The sequence below is a fragment of the Microtus ochrogaster genome, chromosome 1, assembly GCF_000317375.1.
Source record: "Microtus ochrogaster isolate Prairie Vole_2 chromosome 1, MicOch1.0, whole genome shotgun sequence".
NCBI classification, from domain to species: Eukaryota; Metazoa; Chordata; class Mammalia; order Rodentia; family Cricetidae; genus Microtus; species Microtus ochrogaster.
In genome coordinates, this window is record NC_022009.1 from 9,314,322 (window position 1) to 9,336,924 (window position 22,603).

Sequence of the window (22,603 nt, forward strand, 5' to 3'; positions counted from 1 at the left end):
GATACTATAAGACAAGAGGGAAATGTCAGAAAACCACCCTGACCCCTGTATGGTCCTCACATGCTCATCACCAGGACCCTGTGTGGTACTCACATGCCTACCTTCAGGACCCTTTGTGGTACTCAACATGCCCACCACCAGGACCCTGTGTGGTCCTCACACGCCCACCACCACGACCCTGTGTGGTACTCACACGCCCACCACCACGACCCTGTGTGGTACTCAGGTCCCCATATTTTCTACTGAGCATCTGGAAACTGCTGGAGTTCTGGAATCATCCCCTTTCAAGCTCTCAGGTTCCAAACCTGCCCACCTGAGGTCCTTCAAGCCTGGAAACACTCTTCCTCTAAACAGAAACAGAATGGTTTTCCCACCTCCTAACCTCTGCCTAGCGTCTCCTATTGGTTGAACTTACCCAGAAAGCCAAGATCACAAGAGAGTTTGGGAAACGGGCCTTCTTGTATCCATCAAAGAGGGAATAATACAAAGGCAAGAACTGGTCTGAATATAATTAGGCTAAATCTAGCAAAAGAAGAGGACCCAAGACTGTGCCCAGAGTCAGGATAAGACTCTCCTGGATGAAGAATATCTAGATTCTGGAAGTGATTTGGCTTGGAGGCCTTCTCTGGATGTGGTAGCATGATGGCAGAAGGCAGACCCAGGGTCCTCCCCTAGAAAGTGGGTCCAGATACCCACCCCAAAGGCTAACAATGGTTAAATGGGTCCCTGGAGGGAACGTATTCAGAACAGGATCCAAAACATAAACACCACATAGTTGACAGCTAATGATATTACAATCAGTACGACTTCAGTTCCAACACCTGCAAAGAAACCTTAGGAAGGGGGCTTAAACAGTCTTGCTTGTCTCTAGACAGACAGAGCTGACCACACTCAACACCATGCCTGATCAGTCACGTGTCCCTGTCATCAAATAGTTCACATAAGGATAAAAAGAACTATGGTTCAAGGCAAAATGTGTTCATAAAACAGTCCTGGGAGGGTAAAAACCTAGTGCAGTATTCAATGGGCCCAGTGTTGTCTTCCTGTGGCCTGGGAAATTCACTTAATCACCCATGCCTCAGTTTCCTCCTCGGAATAAAAAGACTGCCACATGAAGTCACCGAGTAGGTTAAGAGAGCTACTATATGGAGAGGCCCGAGACGTTCAAACGTGGTTCTTGTTGTTCCCAGATGCAGTGTGTAAGGAAAGTGTCAGAATGTAACACGGCCAAAAGCTGAAGAATCAGTCATTTAACCAGAATCACTTAGGCTTTGGTGGTAGAGAACCAAAGGAGATGCCTACCACCGGTGGGGGCCACAAGGGGGCGCCCGGAGACGTTAGCGTCATCGTTGCCCCTGGTAACCGTGTTCCTCTGACTTCCCCGGCGCTAATCCCAGCAAGATGGCCCTACGCTCCTGGACCCCCGACAAGGGCTTTATCAGCGAGAAAGTGAAGCAGCCGGCCTCCGTCTCCACCAGCCTCTCCCTGGAGATATGCAGCTTCCCCGCCACTCTGGGCTCGTCCGTAGCGGCCGCCGCGTTAGAGCAGCTCTTAGTTGTGGGTGAGAAGTTCTAGAGACACCAGGAGTCATGTCCTCCTTGGAGATGGTGGCCCGCTCTGCGCTTGACCGGAGCCTGGGCAGGAGTTCTTCTCCTGAAACTACAACAGTTCCTCTTAGTGGGGGAGATGAGAGACCAGGAGGGATTAAGTGTTCAGCGCGCCTGCTCAAGCGCTGTAGGGTGAAGGATGAATATAACCATTGAGTGTCCCCGGCCGTCTACCTGGACCAGAGTATCTGATTTCCACTTCAGACCACTCCTCTCTCCTTTCTTTCATGGGTTTTTCTCCCGCCACCCTTTACCGTGGGAAACTGGAGACTTTAAAGACGCGTAGAAGAAGGAATGCTTAAAAAAGAAAATTAGATAAAAGACAGTGTTTGGGAGACTTGGATCAAAAATGATCTTGTGTGTGTGACAGACTAACACACGTGGCACGCTTTGGCTCTGATCTGTCTATCACCGGATCATAATAGCATACTTGTTTCTTGGCTAGTGGGGCTGTTTGTAGGAGGCTGGGAACGCTTTAGAGGGCGGGGTTCAGCGGAGAGAAGTCTGTCACTGAGCAGGATGGGAGTGGCCTTCGTTTTTTGGTTTTGTTTTGTTTTGCTTCTTTGTTTTGTTTTTTTGTTTTGTTTTGTTTTGTTTTGTTTTGTTTTTGTTTTTTCGAGACCAGGTTTCTCTGTAGCTTTGGAGCCTGTCCTGGAACTAGCACTTGTAGACCAGGCTGGCCCCGAACTCACAGAGATCTTCCTGCCTCTGCCTCCCAAGTGTTGGCATTAAAGGCGTACACCACCAACAACGCCACCACCACCACCACCACCACCACCGGGCTTAGAGTGGACTTTGAAGGTCTTAACAAGCCCTGGGTTGCTGCTTGCCCTCTGCTTCCAAGGAACAGCTTTCCTACACACTGGCTGCAGTGATCCATGATGGACTGGAGTCCTCTAAACCCTGAGCAAAAATAAAAAACTCCTTCCCTAAGCTGTTTCCATTAGGCATTTTGACCACAGCCATTCAAAAGTAACTAATAAGATGCTTATTCAGTTAGAATTCTCAATATGTTAGTCCCCAAAAGGCATTTCTAGTTGGGAGCAAAAGCCATTTAGACCATTAAGAGCAAACCATCTAATTGTTTGACTATGGCCATTGTACTGCTTCGGAACAAGTATTTCTGTGATGACTTGCAGTTTAAGTGATTTTCCTTTCACCCTCTTAGAGGACTGAGTTTAATTTCCCACTTCTCCACAAAAAAAAGTTAATAATCAATGACACAAATTGCCCCCGTGTAGCCAAAGGTCATTGTTAGAACTTGAACCTGGAGTTCTCATTGTGCTTATCTCTAGATCAGTGTGTCCATTCAACCCTATTAATCATGCACAAATACTTTTCATATGCTAATAATGTGTGGAGACTCGAGAAATTTTCTATTTTTTCCTTGATAATTGTGTACATGCATACACATTATCTTGAGCATAGCCATCCCTCCTTCCTCTCGCCCACGCCTCCCAACACCAAACTTCCGCTCTGCCTCTTTGTTACTTCTCCTCCTCCCACTGAGCTCAACTAGAGTTACAAGTAGAAAATACTGACTGACCTTACTGACTCCATCTTGTGCAGGTCTTGTATAGGTAATCATAGCTGCAGTGAGCTTGGAGGTGCAGTAGCCATGTCTGGATGACAGCCTATCACAGCACCCCCGGATCTTTTTCTTAGGAAGAAACTTCATTAATGCTTCTTATACCTGGGTGTGGGAATCCCAGCACTTGTGAGGGTGAAGACAACAAGATCGGAAGGTCAGAGTCATCCCCGGCTACATAGCAAGTTGGAGACCAGCCTAAGAAACAACTAAAATTTTCTATAGATAAACTTTATTTAAAGTAACATAAATATTTCTTGCTCTGAGTTTAGTTAGAAAGTGTGTAAGTCTCCAGAATATTCTAAAGCAATAGCAGGTATGTGGTCACTTACTCCATAAAGACCAAAGAAAGGACTGTAGTGCACTCTTGCCTCTTTAACATGTCTGACTATACCAAGCACAGCTCTGCGGAAGAGTCCAGCTTCCCTGGAACTGAGGGCAGATGCTACAGTTCACTCTACCGAGAGATGGAAATGGCTACTTGTGTTCTCTTCTTAGAGCTCCCTATTTGCCGAGGCTGTGGGAAAAGGAGAGCTCTTTGAGTACACCAGCAAGCAAAGAGGGAATGGGAACACTGTCACACCTCCCCAGCGACAAATATGGAATCTCATCTGCAGTTTGCAGTTTTGTACAGAAGTACACGCCATGAGGGATTCTTTAAAACTAAAGTGATTTGGTGTGGACTTCTGACACAACATAATTTTGTTTTATATATATATATATATATATATATATATATATATATATATATATATATACGTATGTGTGTGTGTAGATAGGAAACCCTTTAAACCTATATTACAGACACCTGATCTTTTTCTCATTTGTAAATGCTTATTGATATTTCATCTTTTTAAAATCTCTTCCTGTCATAAGATATATCTACAAAGATGAATTTAGTGGGAGATTTTCCTTAAAGATAATAAAACATATATCTAAGTTAGGATACTATGCAATAGGAAACATATTCAAAGGAAATTCACAATGTTCAATAGATATTCAAATAGCATAAGGTTCAGCATTTGAACCAGATCATAAAGGCTGAACCAAGCAGGATTGGAACAAATCCCTTAAGATATCTTAATATCCTAATCTTTTGTTTTCCAGAAAAATCTCTGCAAGGTGACTATTTCACTTGCAATGAAGAAGTTAAAACCTTCCTTAAGAACATTATTGTTGCTGTCAAAAAACTGGTACTGTATTATCGTTAAGATATTTTGCAGACTTTCACTTATACCTTCATTAACCCTCAATTCATGTGTGACTCTACTCAAGGTGCATAAATATGTGAACAGAGAAAATATTTAAATATTAAATATTAATATTGAAATAGTATTAATTATTAAATATGGGCTTGTATAGAAGTCAAGATTTTCACTGTGCCTAATTAAGGAATCTAGTCCCCTTCCACTTAATACCTGAGTCATCAAATCTTTCAAGCAGCAGACATAAATCCCTCTATTTTAAAAAATAACTAATAGCTATAAAAGTAATACATGTTCTTCCTAGAAAATTTACAGAATAAATCAGCAGAAGTAAAAATAAAGCCACCATCAACTCCACTACCTTCAAATATTCACAATTAATTCTCTTACTTTCAGAGTACAGGTGATACCCGCATTGAATTCTATTTTTTGCAGAAATAATACACTAGTAAGAAAATGTCCTTCAGCCTGATCTTATGGAGGCATTTTCTCAACTGAGGTTTCCTCCTTTCAGATAACTCTAGCTTGTGCCAAGCTGACATAAAACTAACGAGCACACCACCACCCACCATGCCCTCTCCCCCTCAGCTGACGTGACGCTGAGCTTTGGGAAATTACGGTCTAAAAGGAAGAATTTCTTCTTAGGTTCCAGCATGCAGTCCGGCAGACCCCTCTACTACACGTGCTAGAGAATGCAATTATGCAATCTGACTTTCAGTTGGTAAATGCGACAGAAGTTTCTCGGGTTACAAAACAGCTATGTCTTTATCTACGTAAAAGATGATCTTTGAGTGTTTCTCCTCCTTTAAATGCATTTGTACCTAAAGCAAGCAAATGAATCATCATTCTTAAGACTGTTTAGATTTATAGATATGAAAAAGTCTGGGGGCTGGAGAGACGCTCAGCAGTTAAGAGCACCCAGGGTTGGTTCCCAGCACCCACATTGTAGTACATGACTCGGGTTCCAGGATCCAGGGCTCTTTTTTGACCTCCGCTGGCACCAGATATATATACATGGTATACATGATACATGGTGTACACATGTACATGGATAAATACATTTTAAAGGGGAAAAGCATTGCTCTCTTTATTCCCACATGAGTATTTATAGGGAAATTTGATTTTTAGTGAGTGGCCTTAGTTTAGCCCTTCTTGCTGGACTCTTACTATTTAAATGAATTGAAGCTGGATATAGGAAACGGGTACCCAGAAGGAAGACGTTCTGAGTAAAAGAAAACCAGCAGAAACTAAGAGATAACTCGGCAGTGGCAGATTAAAATCTGATTGTAAGTCGTCTGCCACGTAAAACCAGCAGCAGGCGAGGTCTGGTGGAAATGGCCTTTCAACCCCCCAAACAGACAGACCCTTTCTTAGGAAATAGACATTATTTTGATGTATTACCTTTTTAACAATGCAATCTAAATATTTTTTCAGGAAGAAATGAGAAAAAAGACAGTTGAGCTTCTGGAAATTGAAAGTATGGAGCTGAGCAGACTCTATTTTCTGCTGGAGACTGTGCCCAACAGCATCAACAGGGAGCTGGAAGGTACTTCCGGCCGTCAGTGTCAATCACAGGCAGAGAGAACCCAAAGGGCTTTGGAAAAAAAGGTTTAATAGTTGTGCTTACATAAGCACCCATAGGAAGATTACCTGGTGTGAATATTGTGATCGGCAGCAAGTCCCCATTTTATTTTTAAGTGGCAAAATATACTCTATAGAAACTTAATTTACATAATTTTGCTACTAAATTGACTTAAGAGATGGCTCAGTCCATTTCTGATAGATAGCTACCCACATAAGTCAGGCACCGTGGGTGTCCTCATTTTGTTTATATGGCACTGGTGACTCTAGGTACTTGACATGAGTAGTCTTGTTGTGATTGGCTTACTTCACTTAATGGATGGGAGCACGTGTTGGGATAGCCTTCCTTTTTAGGTTGAACCACATTCCCTGGTACGTACCCACCAGGCTTTGTTCATGTTTTGTGAGCTTCCTTTGACTTTTGGCTGTTGTGAATAATGATGTTTATGACCGGTGTCGGACTGCACAGGTGAGCTCCGCTTTTAACTCTCTTGGCTCTGTATCAAGAAATGGAATCAGGGGATTGCATGGTAACTCCACATGCAGCTGTTACAAGCCAGTCATCATGTGTAGCCACCAGCAATGCACAAGGCTTCATTTCCTCCCCATCCTTGCCAACATTTGCTCTTTTATGCTTTTGTTTGTTTTAGTGAGACCTATTCTATCCCGCATTAATTAGACTCTCGTTGTGGTTTTAATTTGAATTTTTCCCAACCATTCATGACTTTGAATGTCTTTTCCTATCTTGTTGTTCTCCCAGGCCCTTTGTCCTTATAGTGGTTATAGTTGTCATTGTTGGGTTGTGGAGTTTTTATTACTCTCAATGTTAACCTCTTACTAGAAATAACATTTGCAAATACCCGCTCCTACTCCAGAGCTTGCCTTTAACCTCTGTTGATGGTGAGCATTGATATAAGCTTATAATCTGCTGGCCTAACTTGTCTATTTTTTCTTTGGTTGGCTATGCTTTGGGTGTTGTACCAAAAAAAAAAAATCATTCCCAAATCTGATGACATAAAGATTTTAACTGAGCCTGGAAAGATGGCTCAGTAGTTAAGATCACTTGCTGCTCTTGCAGAGGACCTGGGTTCGGTTCCTAGCTCCCACATGGCAGCTCACTACCATCCCCAGCTTCAGTTCCAGAGCCTCCGACGCCTTCTGCTGGCCTCCATGGGCACCACGCATTTACAAAGTTCACAGAAACTTACACAGGCTTACTCACATACACATAAATAAAAGGAAATAATGGGGTTTTAAAAACTGACCTTAACCCATCTTTTCCTCTGAGAGCATCTCTTAAATGTTTTGATTCAGATTTCGTGGCTCTGGAGATCAAACCCATGGTCTCCCACACACGCTAAAGGAACATCCCATTGCCAAGATGTATTTCTAGTCCCTAAGAAATTTAAACTATTAGCTCTTACATTTATCTCTTGGAATCATTTAGTTAAATTTGTGGTGTCAGTCCAGGACCCAACTTTATTTTTCCAGCTGCAAGAAAAATCATTCAAGACTCACGAGTGAGTTCCTCTCTAATAATCACCTTGAGCAAAGAGAGCAGCCCCCCCCCACACACACATGTGACACCCAGTCCCTGGGCCAGAGTTTGTTCAGGGACCAGCCAGTATGGCTCCCTTATGTCAGCACAGACCAACTCAACTGTCTTCACCGTTTGACTTCCCCTCTGTAGCCTTGCCACCTTCACCCCACCAGAGATACTCCTAAAAATATTAACACATTTTCTACACACAAACCTTAGAATCTGTTTCCCAAGGAGCCCACTTTGAAAGATCAATTCAAATAAGAAAATATTTTGTTTGTTTATATTTTGATTTTTAGCTTTGACTGTATTTGTTAGTTTAAAAACAGGGTTTCATTCAGTTCAGGTTCTACTTTCCCTAGGGCTGAGATTATAGGCATGGGACATCCACCTGGCATGAAACATCTATTTTAAAGATAGATGTGCCAATTATCCACTTACCGACTCTCAGTTCTCAAGCCGTATTTTAATGTCTGATTGACAATAAGGGAGCTGAACCTTACTCATTAAAAGCAGTGAGTGCAGGAACTCAAGCAGAGCAGGAACCTGGAGACAGGAGCTGATTCAGAGACCATGAAGAGCTGTTGCTTACTGGTTTGCCCATCATGACTTGCTCAGCCTGTTTTCTCATAGAACCCAGGACCAGCAGCCCAGAGCTGTCACCACCCACAATGAGCTGGGCCCTCCTCAGTCAATCACTAATTAGAAAACGCCCTACATTTGGATCTTATGGAGTCATTTTCCCACTTGAGGTTCCCTTCTTTTGAATAACTCTAGCTTGTGTCAAGTTGATTAAAAAAAAAAAATCTAACCAACATCACCTCCCCCCATCCCTTGCTAAGAGACTGCTTCTCAGCTTTGGCAGCAGAGGACACTGGGAAGTGTGAGAGAGAAGGAAGAGGTTTTGTGTTTAGGTTCCAGTGTTCGGCTTGGTAGTGGCAAATCTCAGCCCTACAGGGACCCGCAGCCTTCAATGCCCAACGCATCCCCATCACCCAGAAAGAACTTTTTTGAGCAGTTTCATGGTAGTGCCAAACAGAGACACAACTCAGTGGAGGGCTTCCCTTGATTTCCTTAAGCAGCTCCGTCTGCGTGAAGTCCTCTTGCACTCCAGAGAGGTTTCCAGAAAGTTCCATGCATCTCTTTGCCTCTCATAGAGCACAGCTTTTTCTAGTAAGGGCTGCCTCTCAAAGCTGAAGCTGCCACTTCCCGACTTCCCATGCTTTCCATCTTTGGTTGTAGCTAGGAGCAATTTTATTCATTTATGTATTTATTTGTCCAAAGACAAATACCGCTGCCTGACTAGTTCGTAGCACTCTTAAAGAAACTTTTGCTGTTGGATTTCTGAGAGTTCTAACCTCCAACTGTGTCCTAACTGGTACTGTAGGTTACATAATCAAGCAATATGCTTAGCGTTGCATCAGCCGAGAAGGAAAGCACAATGACGCCTGCACACAGGAAAAAAAGACTACTCAGAATCTCCATCTGAGGGAGAGTTAGAAAAATGTTTCTGGTTTAATTTTTTGGTTGTTTTTCTTTATTTTCCAGATTGGGTTACATTTCTATAAGCAGAAAAAAATATGTCAGTGGGAAAGCTGCACATCACGTTAGCCTGTAGGGTCCTTGATGCAGGCTGTATGAGTTTTTTGGGTTTTTTTGTGCTTTTTTTTTTTTTCTTTTTTTTTTTGGTTTTTTCGAGACAGAGTTTCTCTGTAGCTTTGGAGCCTGTCCTGGAACTAGCTCTTGTAGACCAGGCTGGCCTCGAACTCCCAGAGATCCGCCTGCCTCTGCCTCCCTGAGTGCTGGGATTAAAGGCGTGCGCCACCACCGCCCGGCTGCAGGCTGTATGAGTAACTGCGAAAGTTTAATTGGCTTTCTGTCAGTATCAGAAGCACCAAGGGCGGATGGGTTAGAACAGTCAGAATCTCCAGGCACCTCTCAGACACACTGTTTGGCAGCAGAGCCTGCACGTGAATAGGATTCCCTAGTGATAAAGATGTGTATCTGAGACACAAAGTTGGAGACGTTTTGTTACCACAAATTTAATTAGTAACCTAGAAAAAGGATAGACTGGGAGCAGTAGCCTGAGTCTCTAACAGGAGCTATCAGCTAGTTGCTGGGGAAGTTGTCGTGTAGAAGTGTGTTGACCCTTGGTCATCATGCTGGATAACCCCCAAAGTGGTGGTTCTCAACTTTCCTGAAGCTATGACCCTTTAATACAGCTCCTCAGGTTGTGGTGAGCCCCAAACCATAAAGTTATTGTCGTTGCTGATTTATAGCTGTAAATTTGCTACCATTAGGAATTGTGATGTAAATATCTGGTAAGCGGTAGGGGTAGCGACCCACAGGTTGAGAACCGCTCCTCTAAAGACTCCCATAGTTGCACTGGGTTTTTGCAAGAAGAGTCTTGAGGTAATGGCTTTTGCACCATTATAGTTTTAGGGTACATAATCTGAAGAGGAGGGTAGGATAAAGAACCAAGACAGCAGAGAAGGGAGAGCCAACATGGAGTGCATTACATCAGCTGCAACTAGCCACAACTAGTGATGAGAGCATGCTTGCTCCAATAAAGCTCCTTCTCAGTAGCATCCACGGTTGGGAAGGAGGAAAGCAGCACTCATGTCCTGCTTCCTTTCACCCGTGTTTCCATGTCTGTCCCTCCTCCTGGACTTCTGACCACACATGCATGGTCACGGACAGTCAGAAGGATGTTCTTGGTAGGAGCTAATAGTGTGGGACCAGTGGGAGTCAGTTGCTGCCAGACTCTGCCCTGTAAAGCTTTCAGAGCACAGAAGCTGATTGAGATGGCCCAGATGGCTAAGTATAGAGGGTCTGGTGCAGAATCATGATGAAGGGACTATTTCAGTAAAAGACAGTTCTCTTAGGGTAGGAAGAGCATCGCTGTGGCTCGCCCTGGAATGACAGTCTTTTTTTTCACTTGCTTTTAAGAATGTGTCAGAGATGCTCGCAGATTCAACATTTTTGAGCTAAATCAAATGAGAATCAAGGTGGAAAGGATGGATAATGAAGTGGAGTTTCTAAAGAAGGAAATCCTTGATCTGCAGGAAGTGAATGAAGCTCTGGGGTAGGTATTTCTCCTTTTAGTGTTCGAGAGACTGGAATGCCCGTTGGCGAACTAGAAGCTTCCTTCCGAGGCACCTCCCAAGGTCGAAGCTTACAGTGTTTTCAGTTTCTGCTCTTACAGAATTAACTTTGCAACCTCCCCTGCTCCAAGGCAAGCCCTCTTGTTGGAAATACAAGTATATATCAATCCAATTCTGCTTCATCCAGTTCAGTTCCTTAAAGGTCTTCAATCTTGCCTATAATCTACTGATGGGTGAAGTTAGTTTGAGGGTTTATACAGAGTTAATGAGACCATGTATGTAACTGCCTATAATGGGATCTCCCGGCACCCTTTCTTTATTCCTGAGCTGTTGCCTTGAGCCAACACTTCATCCCATGGGTCTCATTTTCTGTAAAACAGGATTCAGAACTCCTGACCCAACCTAGCTCATAAGAGGAAGATATATCCTAAAAGGAGAAAACAATAAAAGGTTTGAAGAATAACTCATCACTGTGAGCAAATTTGCAAGGCTCAAACATAACTATCAGCATGCTGGCATTCCATATTAAGAAATGCAGAGGCAGGCGGATCTCTGTGAGTTCGAGACCAGCCTGGTCTACAGAGCTAGTTCCAGGACAGGCTCCAAAGCCGCAGAGAAACCCTGTCTCGAAAAACCAAAAAAAAAAAAAAAAAAAAGAAAAAGAAATGTTCCAGGGCCCCCATTATAGCATAGAAGTTGGTGCACAGGGACTGGTATGATCTCAAAGCCCACAGGCTTGCTTTCCAAACTAGGTCCTCAGAACACTTGCCCTAGGAGATAAGTTATAAATGAGGCTCATAATTACATACTGAGGAATACTAATCATTCTAGCTCCTACTAAGGATTCACAAAGCATTTTAAGCATGGACTGTGCTAGCCACCATTTCCAGAGATAGCTATAAACCAGACTACTTCTAAACCAGCAACCAGAAATAAAACATGCAGCCGGATACACCAAGCGACATCACCCCTTTCTGCTCCCATGATTTTGGGATTTAAGTAAGGATCAGGATCCTGAGGGGGCTTGTTAACACAGAGACTTCTGGTATTTGGTAGGCCTAGCTGGTAGCGGGGTGGGGATTTAAAGATCAGTATTTCTAATAGCTTCCGGGTAAACTCTCATCCTGCAGTTCCATCACAATGGGAAACACTCTGCTGGAGATAAATCTGAGGGAAAGAGAAAGTCCAAATAGAGGTTGGTGGATTGACAAGACAGGACTGTAAAGCTACAATCACCACCTGTTCTTCTACTTTTCAATGGAAGATGTATTTATTCAGGTCCTCACAGGCTCTGATGAGCAGTGGTGAGACCCTGCCGGCTCCTGCTCACTGCTGGGAGACTAGAGACTATGGAGGCTTTGGGATGTGTTTTCCCTAGGCCTGTATCCTTCCTGTGTTTGCCTGTTTCCCAAAGCACCACCACCAGCACCACTGCCAGCAGCAGCACAAATAGTTGAGTTTTTCGGATGATTTGGTTTCTTCCCTGTAGAAGGAACAGCAAGCTGCGTTCCTTGCTCCTAGCCACCTGGCTAGCTTGTGCCCAGGAATAACAACACACAAATTGTATTCTTTTAAACACTGCCTGGCCCATTAGCTCTAGCTTCTTACTGGCTAACTCTCACATCTTGATTAACCCATTTCTAATAATCTGTGTAGCACCACAAAGTGATGGCTTACCAGGAAGATTCTAACCTGCGTCCATCTCGGAGAGGAGAGCTATGGCGTCTGCCTCACTGCCTTCTATCCAGCATCCTGTTCTGTTTACTCTGCCTACTTAATTTTCTGTCCTATCAAAGGGCCAAGGCAATTTTTTATTAACCAATGAAAGTAACACATAGACAGATGACCCTCCTCCATCACTTCCCTGAAGAGCTACCATCCTTGGACTGATTCCCTCTCTAGCTTTCCCATGCTCAACCCACACAACACCCACTGATTCACTCCGTCACCACATCTCCCACGCAGGCTGTTTTTATTTATCTTTTGTGATGTTTGGCCTCTGACAAATAAATTTCCTGAGGTTTCAAGTATCCTTCCCCCCACCAAAATTCTCTAACCTGGACACTAAACATTAGGAAAGGACTTTATGTTGCAAGAGATTTTTTTTCTTTAAGAGTGAAACAGAGAAAGGGACATCAATTATTCCTTCTTCCAACCTCTTCGCTATCTCTGTGCCAGATGTTTCCTCCCAGAATTCAGGTCTTCCTCAGGGAGAGGTGGCCCACAGTGCGTGTGTGAGATACATGACACATTTTGTGCTCAGATCTGGGAGACAAGAGGAGAATCAGGTCTCGAACGTCGTCTGAGCAGTAGAGTTGTCCAGAGGAAGGCTAGATTTCTCTTGGACCCACTCCACCAGGGCAAATAGAGACACGACAGAATGCATGTTTCTTTGACTGAATGGCCTGCCTCCAAGTACTCACAGCCAGATTCCATTCACTCATTCAAAATGACTTTTGAATCATCTTATTCTTTTTTTTTAAATATTTATTTATTTATTATGTATACAATATTCTGTCTGCATGTATGTCTGCAGGCCAGAAGAGGGCACCAGACCTCATGTGGTTGCTGGGAATTGAACTCAGGACCTTTGGAAGAGCAGGCAATGCTCTTAACCACTGAGCCATCTCTCCAGCCCCGAATCACCTTATTCTTAAGGCCAAAATATCCTCTAATATCCTGGCACATGGAGATGGGTAGGGTCAGGTGGAGCCGGGGGACTGACGTTTTAGCAGCGACTAAAAATGTTGCAAACTTGTTCTGATTTTTTATGTGCTTATCAAGTTTAAATTTAAACCACAAGAGCAGTTAGAAGATAAGCATGGCATCGGAGTATCCACATTCCTTCCTTCCCTGAAACCAGCCTTTTCTACCGTGGGTCATTCTCTCCTTCCAGGGTAAAGCAAGCAGAGCTGGCAAAGCAGCATGCCAAGTTTGTCCTGATGCTCAACCAAACCCTGGAAGAGAAAGCCACAGCTACCATTTACATAAACGACACCTACACCAGGATAAACTTTGAGAGGGAAGAGATTTTACTGCAAAAGCAATGTCTGTGGGAGGCAAATGAGTTAATGGAAAGGCATAAAGTGGAGTATCTTGAGAAGAAAAATGAGTTAGCTGCCCAGGTAAGAGGTAGGGCTTATTCTTTTTGAATTCAGAGTTGTCTTGAATCTAAGGTAGGTGATGGGATTTTCTGTTTGTCTGTCCTGCAGGCTAACTGGTAAGGTGCACTGTGATTGTCTTTTGGGAACTACTGCCCAACAGTGGGGTGAGAAGCTCGTGGTTGTATTTATTTGCTTTCTTGCTACTTTGGGGGCCTCCAGGAAGAGACATTCACAGTTGTGCACATTCAGTTCATAGAACAGAATACAGGCCAGAATTCTCTGTAGTGGTCCCATGCCTACGCAGAGATGAGGGACTTGCCACCATCTTATCGAGTTCCACTTCTGTATACACGGAACGCAGGAGTCGGGCAGAATACCTGCAATGCCTGCTATTTCAGTTGCAGCAGCCTGAGACAGGAGTAGCCTTCAAATGGGTTACCAGACCCCAGTGCGCAAAAATCAAACTGTAGTATGAGGCCAGACACGGAGGTGGCCACCACCTGCCTCTTCTGCCCCGGTGCTGATTGGCTGTGCTGTGTTTAGCGAGGTCACTGCCCAGCTGCTTAGGGTTCTTATATTTCTCACTGTGCCTTGGTTGCACTGGAAAAGGTAGAGCCGTCTCCATTCTTCCTTTATATAAAGGAGCTGCACCTAAGGTGGGGACTTCTGCAGTGCTTTGGCTGTGTCCTTCCCGAAGTGGGAATGGGCATAAGCTCGGGGACTTCCTCCATTTTCACCCTGAGCTGCCTGTTTCCACCTTCACACAGGAAGGCAAACTTGAGCTTAAACGATGCAACATGAAATAGGAAGGGAAGAAGGAAGGTTAATTTACTACATTACTTTTTTAATTTTGTGGGTTTTTTTTCTAATTTTCAACAAAATGTATCTATCAACAAGTTTCACTCATATGTATGCATACTCTGGTGCATAGGTACTGATTGTGATCACATTAATTCAAAGTAGATAACACTGAAAAAAGGGGCAGATGGCACCAATGGAAAGACAGCCAGGCATAAGCGTCCATAAGTGTCACTCAGTAAGCTTTCTTATGCCTCTCTGCTCAGTATTACCTTGTTCTTGGTCATTCGGTTTGCTGACAATCAGGTTTGATTTTAATAAGCGTCACTCATTTTTCTAGAGTATGACATGTGACCAGATGTTTGATTTGGGAAAAAAAAAAAACAAGAAAACTGTCCAAGATTATAGACTGCCCCATCTCCAGTGACTTTGTATTCTCCACCTTTAGTTGACTTTTTCTTTTTTAAGGTAGTGTGAATTGGGGTTTCTAGAGAAGTGATTGCTCCCTTCACTCCCCTTATCTGCTTAATGCAAGTAGTGTGGTACCCACGGCTGTGATGCTGCAGCAAGTCCCTACAGTGGCAAGATGCTTTTATCCTTTCTCACCAGCAGTCATTGCCATACAGCTCCTATAAGTACCATGTCAGCCATGTGTAACTAAAGCTTGACCAGTAAGAGTCACGGGCTTGTCTTTTACACTAGGGAATAAGCAAACCCTGGTTTTATTTCATTTTCTTTTAAATTGATAATTTACCTAAATGGAAAATGGTGCTTTTAAATGAAGCATGAATTGGGTTGACAAACGGAAAGATCTTTCTCAGCTCTGGTGTGTTAATCAGCTCTGTAATTGGCTGGCTGTTGTCACTGTAGATGAAAGAGTTTAAGCAATCCTGTGAAGCCAGGAGAAAAGAGACGTACAGTAAGAAGAAAGAATTGACCAGGTTGCAAAACAGAATAATAAAAATGAAGCAAACGGTTACTACCAGCACAGTGGTAAGAAAAAACAAACACCTTCCTTTAGCTCAATCTAAGTATATCTGTTTTTTTTTAAGTTTATTTAATTCATCTTCCTGTTGGCCTGAGAGGATACCGATGGCAAGTTAACAGTTCCTGACGCTTTCTTTAAAACTGCATGTAGAACTAGCTAAATATGTATTAACACCTGCTATTCTTTTACCACAATTAGTTAAGTGACTGGGTCTGTAGTGTATTGGAGAGCACATGCAAAACCACATAGCGCAGCTGTTACAGGGAAACAGCACACTTTTCTGCCAGAATGCATCCATGGTTCCATCATACGTTACATGAGGCACACGTGCTAATCTTAATGATGCTATGTCCATTATGGTATCTAATTTTTGCAGCCCTGGTAAAAAGAAAACCCTCCTCTCACATGTATGTGTTTGAAGAGACCATTACCTGCCTTTAGATGCCAACACACAGAGGTCAGACTAGGCTGAAGAAGGTCACCCCGCTCAGCACTGTGTCCTCTCTGTGGCCAACCTAAGACCTCCACTTTGAGCCTCCTAAAGTAGGAAGAAGCACTGCAAGTTTGGCAGCTGTAATAATCTCAACCCAGAACCTGCTGCACCCCCTGTCAGCCCCAAACCACGTCATTTCCACCTGAACTTAAAGCTGGAACCACTAATGGATAATACTGCCTGGTACAGTGGGTTTTTGTGGAGATTCCCAAAGCATAGACCGAGGCCACAGGAAAGTACAGGCTAGCAGGCCCATGGAATCTTCGGTTTAGACACTTCTCTGGCCAGGCCACACGGGGACATTGCCAGAAAAAGAATGGAATGTGATTCTTCGGGCGGGCGTGGCCGAGGGCTAGAGGCAATGAATATTAGGTCCATCAGTTTGGCTGGCATGTAAGATTCATGAAACCCAAACTGGAAAATGCGAACTTGGGCACTGAATAGTAGGCCAAACCCCGGTGACTGATCAGGGTTCTCTCAGCATTCTGCTGACTTTGATGGTTCTTCTAGAACTTCCGTTGACTCTGGAGCTATGCTCCTATAGTCAGTTGTGTGGTACTCTTAGAGAGAGAAGCCTCTTTGAATATCTTTCAGCCTGTTGGGTGACTTTCTAGGAAGTTACTAAATTAGCATTTCTCCCCAAAGTGATAACACATCAATCACCTAAAAAATGGCTCATTCTGTTTCATCTTGAATACAGATGAATTTATTAGAGGAGATATGTACACACACAAACACACATACACACACGCATACACACACACATGTATTTTCTCACCACTGTTTTTAGTCATCTACCTCAACAAATTTTGTGTTTTATGGTTGTTTCAGAATTGCCTATTTTTTGCCAAATTGAGTTTTAAAAGGATCATAAAAATGATTTTTTTTTACTAACGGGGACCCTATCATAAACATTGTTAGACGATGCATAAACTCCTCAGAGAACCTGAACTGCACTTGTGAGTCATGCACTGATGACTGGCTGTCATATTTTTGTTGACTTTTCACTAGATGCTTAGTGATCACAGTTTAGAGATGTCCCGGCTGCAGGAATCATTAACCATATGGGAGAGAAAGGTAGAAGACATGAAAAGAGTTTGCACAAGTCTGGAGGAGAAGCTGTAAGTGAGACACTTTATTTTTCCTGGGGCCCTGCTGAATGCCAAGTTGTTTGCTTGTTTGTTTGTTCATCTGTTTGTTTTTTATCACCTTAACAAAATACCTGGTGTAAGCGATCTATGAAGAGAAAAGCGTCCTTTGGTCCACAGTTGTAGAGATTACAGGTGGTGCTCATGCGGCCTCTGTGTCCCGTGCCATATATAGAATGTACACTGTGAGAATAATGCGTGACGCAGAGAGCACACTTAGAACATAGGAAGCAGAAAAAATGGAAACTAGAGACTATGGCCCGCAGTTCCAATCAAGGATCTGTCCAGTGACCTTTCACCTGCAATGGACCCTGTCCCTTAAAGACTCTATGGTCTCTTCATACCCGGGAGATGGAGTCTTTAAGTCATGCATCTTTGGAAGACCAGTCAAGGTTCAAGGGTAACAATTAATAAGATGCGTTCATGCTCAGAAACATCGCTAATATTAAATGGGAACTATATTTGGTTTATTCAAATCCATGCAATTGCTTTGTAGGCTCACCACCCCACTTAGTCAGATTTCAGATGATCTGTGGTGTGGGGAGGTGGGGATTGCAGGTGATGCAGACACTTGCCAAAGAAAGGAACTCTTTGGAATGCATTATCCTTACTTCAGTTCCTCAGTCCAAACTAACAACACAGGAATACGGGAAGGGCATTGATGGGGCACAGCACGAGTCTGTAACATGTCCGGCTACATGTTAACACGTGCCTTACACTTAGTCGGGGAGTCTTGCATCCTTTACTGAGAAAACACAGGGAAGCCTTGGGCAAAAAAAAAAAAAAAAATCATTCTTACATGAGGTACTGTATTCAGAACCTGAAGAAAGTCTTCCGTTCATCTAAAAGATCACGGTCTGCTTCCTTTGAAGGAAGTGTTGTGTAGCACGAATAATAAAAACCCAGAGACAGAAATTGGAGTTCAATCTGAAGATCAGAAGAGCAAAGCAGCCAAGCCACTAGAGAGCTCTTCCTTCTAAAACATTCTCAGACTGAAAGAGTAAGATTTCCTGTCTCATCCCGCCTTACGCTCCTTTCTAGTGCTGGGATGAAAGGTGTGAGCTGCCACCACCTGGATCTGTTTCTGCAATGATCCTGTGTAGTCCAGGGTGGCCCTGAACACACAGAGATCCATCTGCTTCTGTCTCCCAAATCCTGGGATTAAAGGTGTGTGATACCACTGCCTGGCCTCTAGTGGCTTACTCTCACCTTTGGGTATTCTGGCAAGCTTTATTTATAAAACAAAAATAAAATATCACTATAGTGTTTCATCCTTCTGTCTTTGCCTGTACCCACTTCTCTCTTCTTGGTGAGTGCATGAAAATGTATGGCCATGCCAAAACTTCTGAAATGGCCTGTGACAAGTCTAGCATATCAGTCACAACTGACCGGCAGACTCTGTTCCCATCAGAATGTATGTGGTATAATGTTGCTTCCTGGACCAGTCTGGTCTGGCCATGAAAATGGGATCTTGTAATGTGGCTTCCAATGGCCACCCCAGTGGTTCACTGACATAAGGGGAGATAAAGTATGGTTCTACTAGATTCCTGAAAGACAATTAACTTTAAGATAGAATCGTTTATACATGTATTTTAATGCTTTGTAATTAAAATTGCATTGTCTAAAACAAGAAGAGTAGAATACAGTTCTAATTTCCCATCATGGTTGCATTGATGAGAACAAATCTTTATATTAGATAAAAACAGGAAAGTTCAGTTAATACTATAATTAAAGTTTAGGGGGAAACCAGTGATACAATAGTTTCAATTCATCAGTTCTTCTAAGGAAAACTGTCAAAAACGTAGAAGATATGGATTATTTCTTTTTTATTTTTGAGATTATAATGTAATTACATTTCTCTCTTTCCTTTTCTTCTTCTACACTCTCCCATAAATTTCTGCCACCTCGTCTTAAAATTCATGACCAAGCTGGGCAGTGGTGACACACAGCTTTAATTCCAGCACTTGGGAGGCAGAGGCAGGCAGATCCCTGTGAGTTTGAGGCCAGCCTGGTCTATAGAGTAAGTTCCAGGACAGTCTCCAAAGCTATAGAGAAACCCTGTCTGGAAAAACAAATAAGACAAAAATTTATAGCCTTTTTCCACCAATTGTTATTGTGTGTGTATATGTATGTGTCTATGTAAATAAATGTATATACCTAATAAAACCTAGTCCATAGAATAAAATCTAGTCCATAGAATCTGACTTGTATGTGTGTTTTTAGGGATGACAGTTTTGACAAGAGACAACCAATTGGCACACTCATTGCTGGAGAGGACCTCTCCTCTCAGCGTTCCTCAGCTGCATTCTGGTTAGGAACTGTGTCGTTCTCAGTTCTTCACTGACCTCTGTTCATGCTCCCGATTGTGACTTTATCCTGTTTTTTAGTTTTAAATAATTTCTATACTCTGAAGACATATAAATGCAGCCAGCCAGCCCTGATCTCTTCCCCAGGCTCTCACTAACTGTCTGCTAACTGCTCAGCTTCTCTACCTGGGCAGGTCTCTGCTGGGTTTGTCACATATAACCTGCCTGGTTCAGTTCCCTTCCTGTTGCCAAGAGAAAGCACAGCAACTAGAAAAAACTTTGGGAAGTGTGGTGGTTTGAACAAGAATGGCCCCCATAGACTCATACATTTGAATACTTGGTCACTACACAATGGTGCTATTTGATTTGGAGGTGTGGCCTTGTTGGAGGAAGTGTGTCAGTGGGGGTGGGTTTTGAGTTTTCTTTTTATTTATTTATTTTTTTAAATTTATTTATTTATTAAGGATTTCTGCCTCCTCCCTGCCACCACCTCCCATTTCCCTCCCCCTCCCCCGATCAAGTCCCCCTCCCTCATCAGCTCGAAGAGCAATCAGGGTTCCCTGACCTATGGGAAGTCCAAGGACCCCCCACCTCCATCCAGGTTTAGTAAGGTGAGCATCCAAACTGCCTAGGCTCCCACAAAGCCAGTACGTGCAGTAGGATCAAAAACCCATTGCCATTGTTCTTGAGTTCTCAGTAGTCCTCATTGTCTGCTATGTTCAGCAAGTCCGGTTTTATCCCAGGCTTTTTCAGACCCAGGCCAGCTGGCCTTGGTGAGTGGGAATGGAAACTTGTGCAACCACTCTGGAAAGCAGTGTGGCGGTTTCTCAGGAAATTGGGGATCAACCTACCCCTGGACCCAGCAATACCACTCTTGGGAATATACCCAAGAGAGGCCCTATCATACAACAAAAGTATATGCTCAACTATGTTCATAGCAGCATTGTTTGTAATAGCCAGAACCTGGAAACCACCTAGATGCCCTTCAATGGAAGAATGGATGAAGTATGGAATATATACATATTAGAGTATTACTCAGCAGTAAAAAACAAGGACTTCTTGAATTTTGCTTACAAATGGATGGAAATAGAAAACACTATCCTGAGTGAGGTAAGCCAGACCCAAAAAGAGGAACATGGGATGTACTCACTCATATTTGGTTTCTAGCCATAAACAAAGGACATTGAGCTTATAATTCGCGATCCTAGAGAAGCTAAATAAGAAGGTGAATCCAAAGACAAACATATAGGCATCCTCCTGAATATTAACCTTCATCAGGCGATGAAAGGAGACAGAGACAGTGACCCACATTGGAGCACCGGACAGAAATCTCAAGGTCCAAATCAGGAGCAGAAAAAGAGGGAGCACGAGCAAGGGTTTTGAGTTTTCTAAAAGCCCATTCTAAGCCCAGGGTCTCTCTCTTCCTGCTGCCTGCAGATCCCAATGTAAAACCCTCAGCTATTCCTCCAGTAGTATGGCTGCCTGCAGATCCCAATGTAAAACCCTCAGCTACTCCTCCAGTACTATGGCTGCCTGCAGATCCCAATGTAAAACCCTCAGCTACTCCTCCAGCACTATGTCTGCCTGCATACCCTCATGCTCCCCACCATGAGGATGGGACTACACCTCTGAGACTGTATGCAAGCTCCCATGAAATGTTTTCCTTCATAAGAGTTGCCATGGTCATGGTTTGCCTTCACAGACATGGAACACTGACTAAGCTAAGACGGGGAAGAAAGCCTTTATATCATTTTACACGTCCAGGTCACAGTCCATCGTTGAGGAAGTCACAGCAGGAACCTGAAGTCTGGACTGACTGCTGTTTCAAACACTATTACCTCCACCCAGAGAACACACTCACAACCAAAGAAGTACAACAGGGAACAGGGGAAAAGTCTGCTCTCTGGATAGCTCTTTTTCATACAGCCCAGGATCACTTACTTAGTGATGGTGCTGCCATGGTGGGCTGGGCCCTCCCACATCAATTAATATGTAAAACAACCTCCCACAGACAAGCTCACAGACCAATCTGCTCTAAGCAATTTCTTGGTTGAGGCTTCTTCTCAAGTGACTTCAGGCTGGGTCAAATTGCCAATTAAAGCTCATTTGGAGAATATCCTAAACAGAGCTCTTGACTGCCCCCTCCCCCAGGTCTGAAACAACTCTTCCTGAAGTTGTCTGTATCATTGAATGTGACCCAATCAGGTGCTTTGTTTCTCATGCCAAAAGCCTAGAAGTCACCTGGAATTCGGGCCTTCCTCACTACTGCCTACAACACAACTTCAGTGCTAAACAAACCTCCTCTTCTTCCATACCTCCAAACTCTATCCTGTCGGCTGAGTGGATGTTCTGTGGCTATGAAGAGACGCCATGACCACAGCAACTCTGATAAAATAAAGCATTTAACTGAGGATTGCTTACAGTTCAGAGGTCTAGTCCATTGTCATCATAGTGGAAAGCACAGCACCATGAGGTCAGACACAGTCCTGGAGAAGTAGCTTGAGAATTCTAATCTGGATCCATAGGCAGCAGGAAGAGAAAGACATCGGGCCTGACTTGAGCATTTGAAACCCCAAAGCCCACCCCCAGTGACACACTTCCTATAATAAGGCCACACCTCTTAATCCCTGTTGAGTAGTGCTACTCCCTAACAACCAAGCACTCAAATATATGCGTCTATGGGGGGCTATTCCTATTCAAACTATGACACCTGAATACACCTATGTAGAGCCACTTGTGACTATCACCCCTGCCTGATTAGACTGTGGTTATCACTTTCAGTGTGGTTCTTCCTCCATTTTTGTCTTTTTCCACAAAGACACGAGTCCTCTTTACAAAGCATGGGTAATTCATGGTTGCTCCTCTGCATCCCTTCCCGGTTCCCTTCAGACTCAAACATGAAATTTTGCCTGACCTTTCAAACCCCACATGATCTAAACACTATGTGTCCGTCCCCCCTCCCCCCCCCAGTCAAGTCATCCCTCCATCTTAACAATACCAGTCTAGCTCTAATCTCGGGGTTTTATCTTCCTGAAGCCTTTTAGATCTGTATGCGGTTGGCTCCCTCTCATGGGTCAGCCCTGTAGAGATCGTCCTAAACCACTGTATGCGGTTGGCTCCCTCTCATGGGTCAGCCCTGTA

At 43.6% G+C, this 22,603-nt stretch overlaps 1 protein-coding gene across 1 annotated transcript in view; it reads left to right on the forward strand.

The window, feature by feature from the left end:
* The first annotated feature begins 1,380 nt into the window (after nt 1-1,380).
* Nucleotides 1,381-22,603, forward strand: part of Ccdc175 (coiled-coil domain containing 175) — a 55,734-nt gene continuing 34,511 nt past the window's right edge. The window contains exons 1-7 of the mRNA XM_013348652.2: nt 1,381-1,561; nt 4,303-4,388; nt 5,835-5,946; nt 10,471-10,606; nt 13,522-13,750; nt 15,398-15,520; nt 17,020-17,129. Of these exons, the coding sequence (XP_013204106.2) occupies nt 1,402-1,561; nt 4,303-4,388; nt 5,835-5,946; nt 10,471-10,606; nt 13,522-13,750; nt 15,398-15,520; nt 17,020-17,129 (956 nt within the window). The 5' untranslated portion in view covers nt 1,381-1,401. The remainder of the gene's footprint in view (nt 1,562-4,302; nt 4,389-5,834; nt 5,947-10,470; nt 10,607-13,521; nt 13,751-15,397; nt 15,521-17,019; nt 17,130-22,603) is intronic.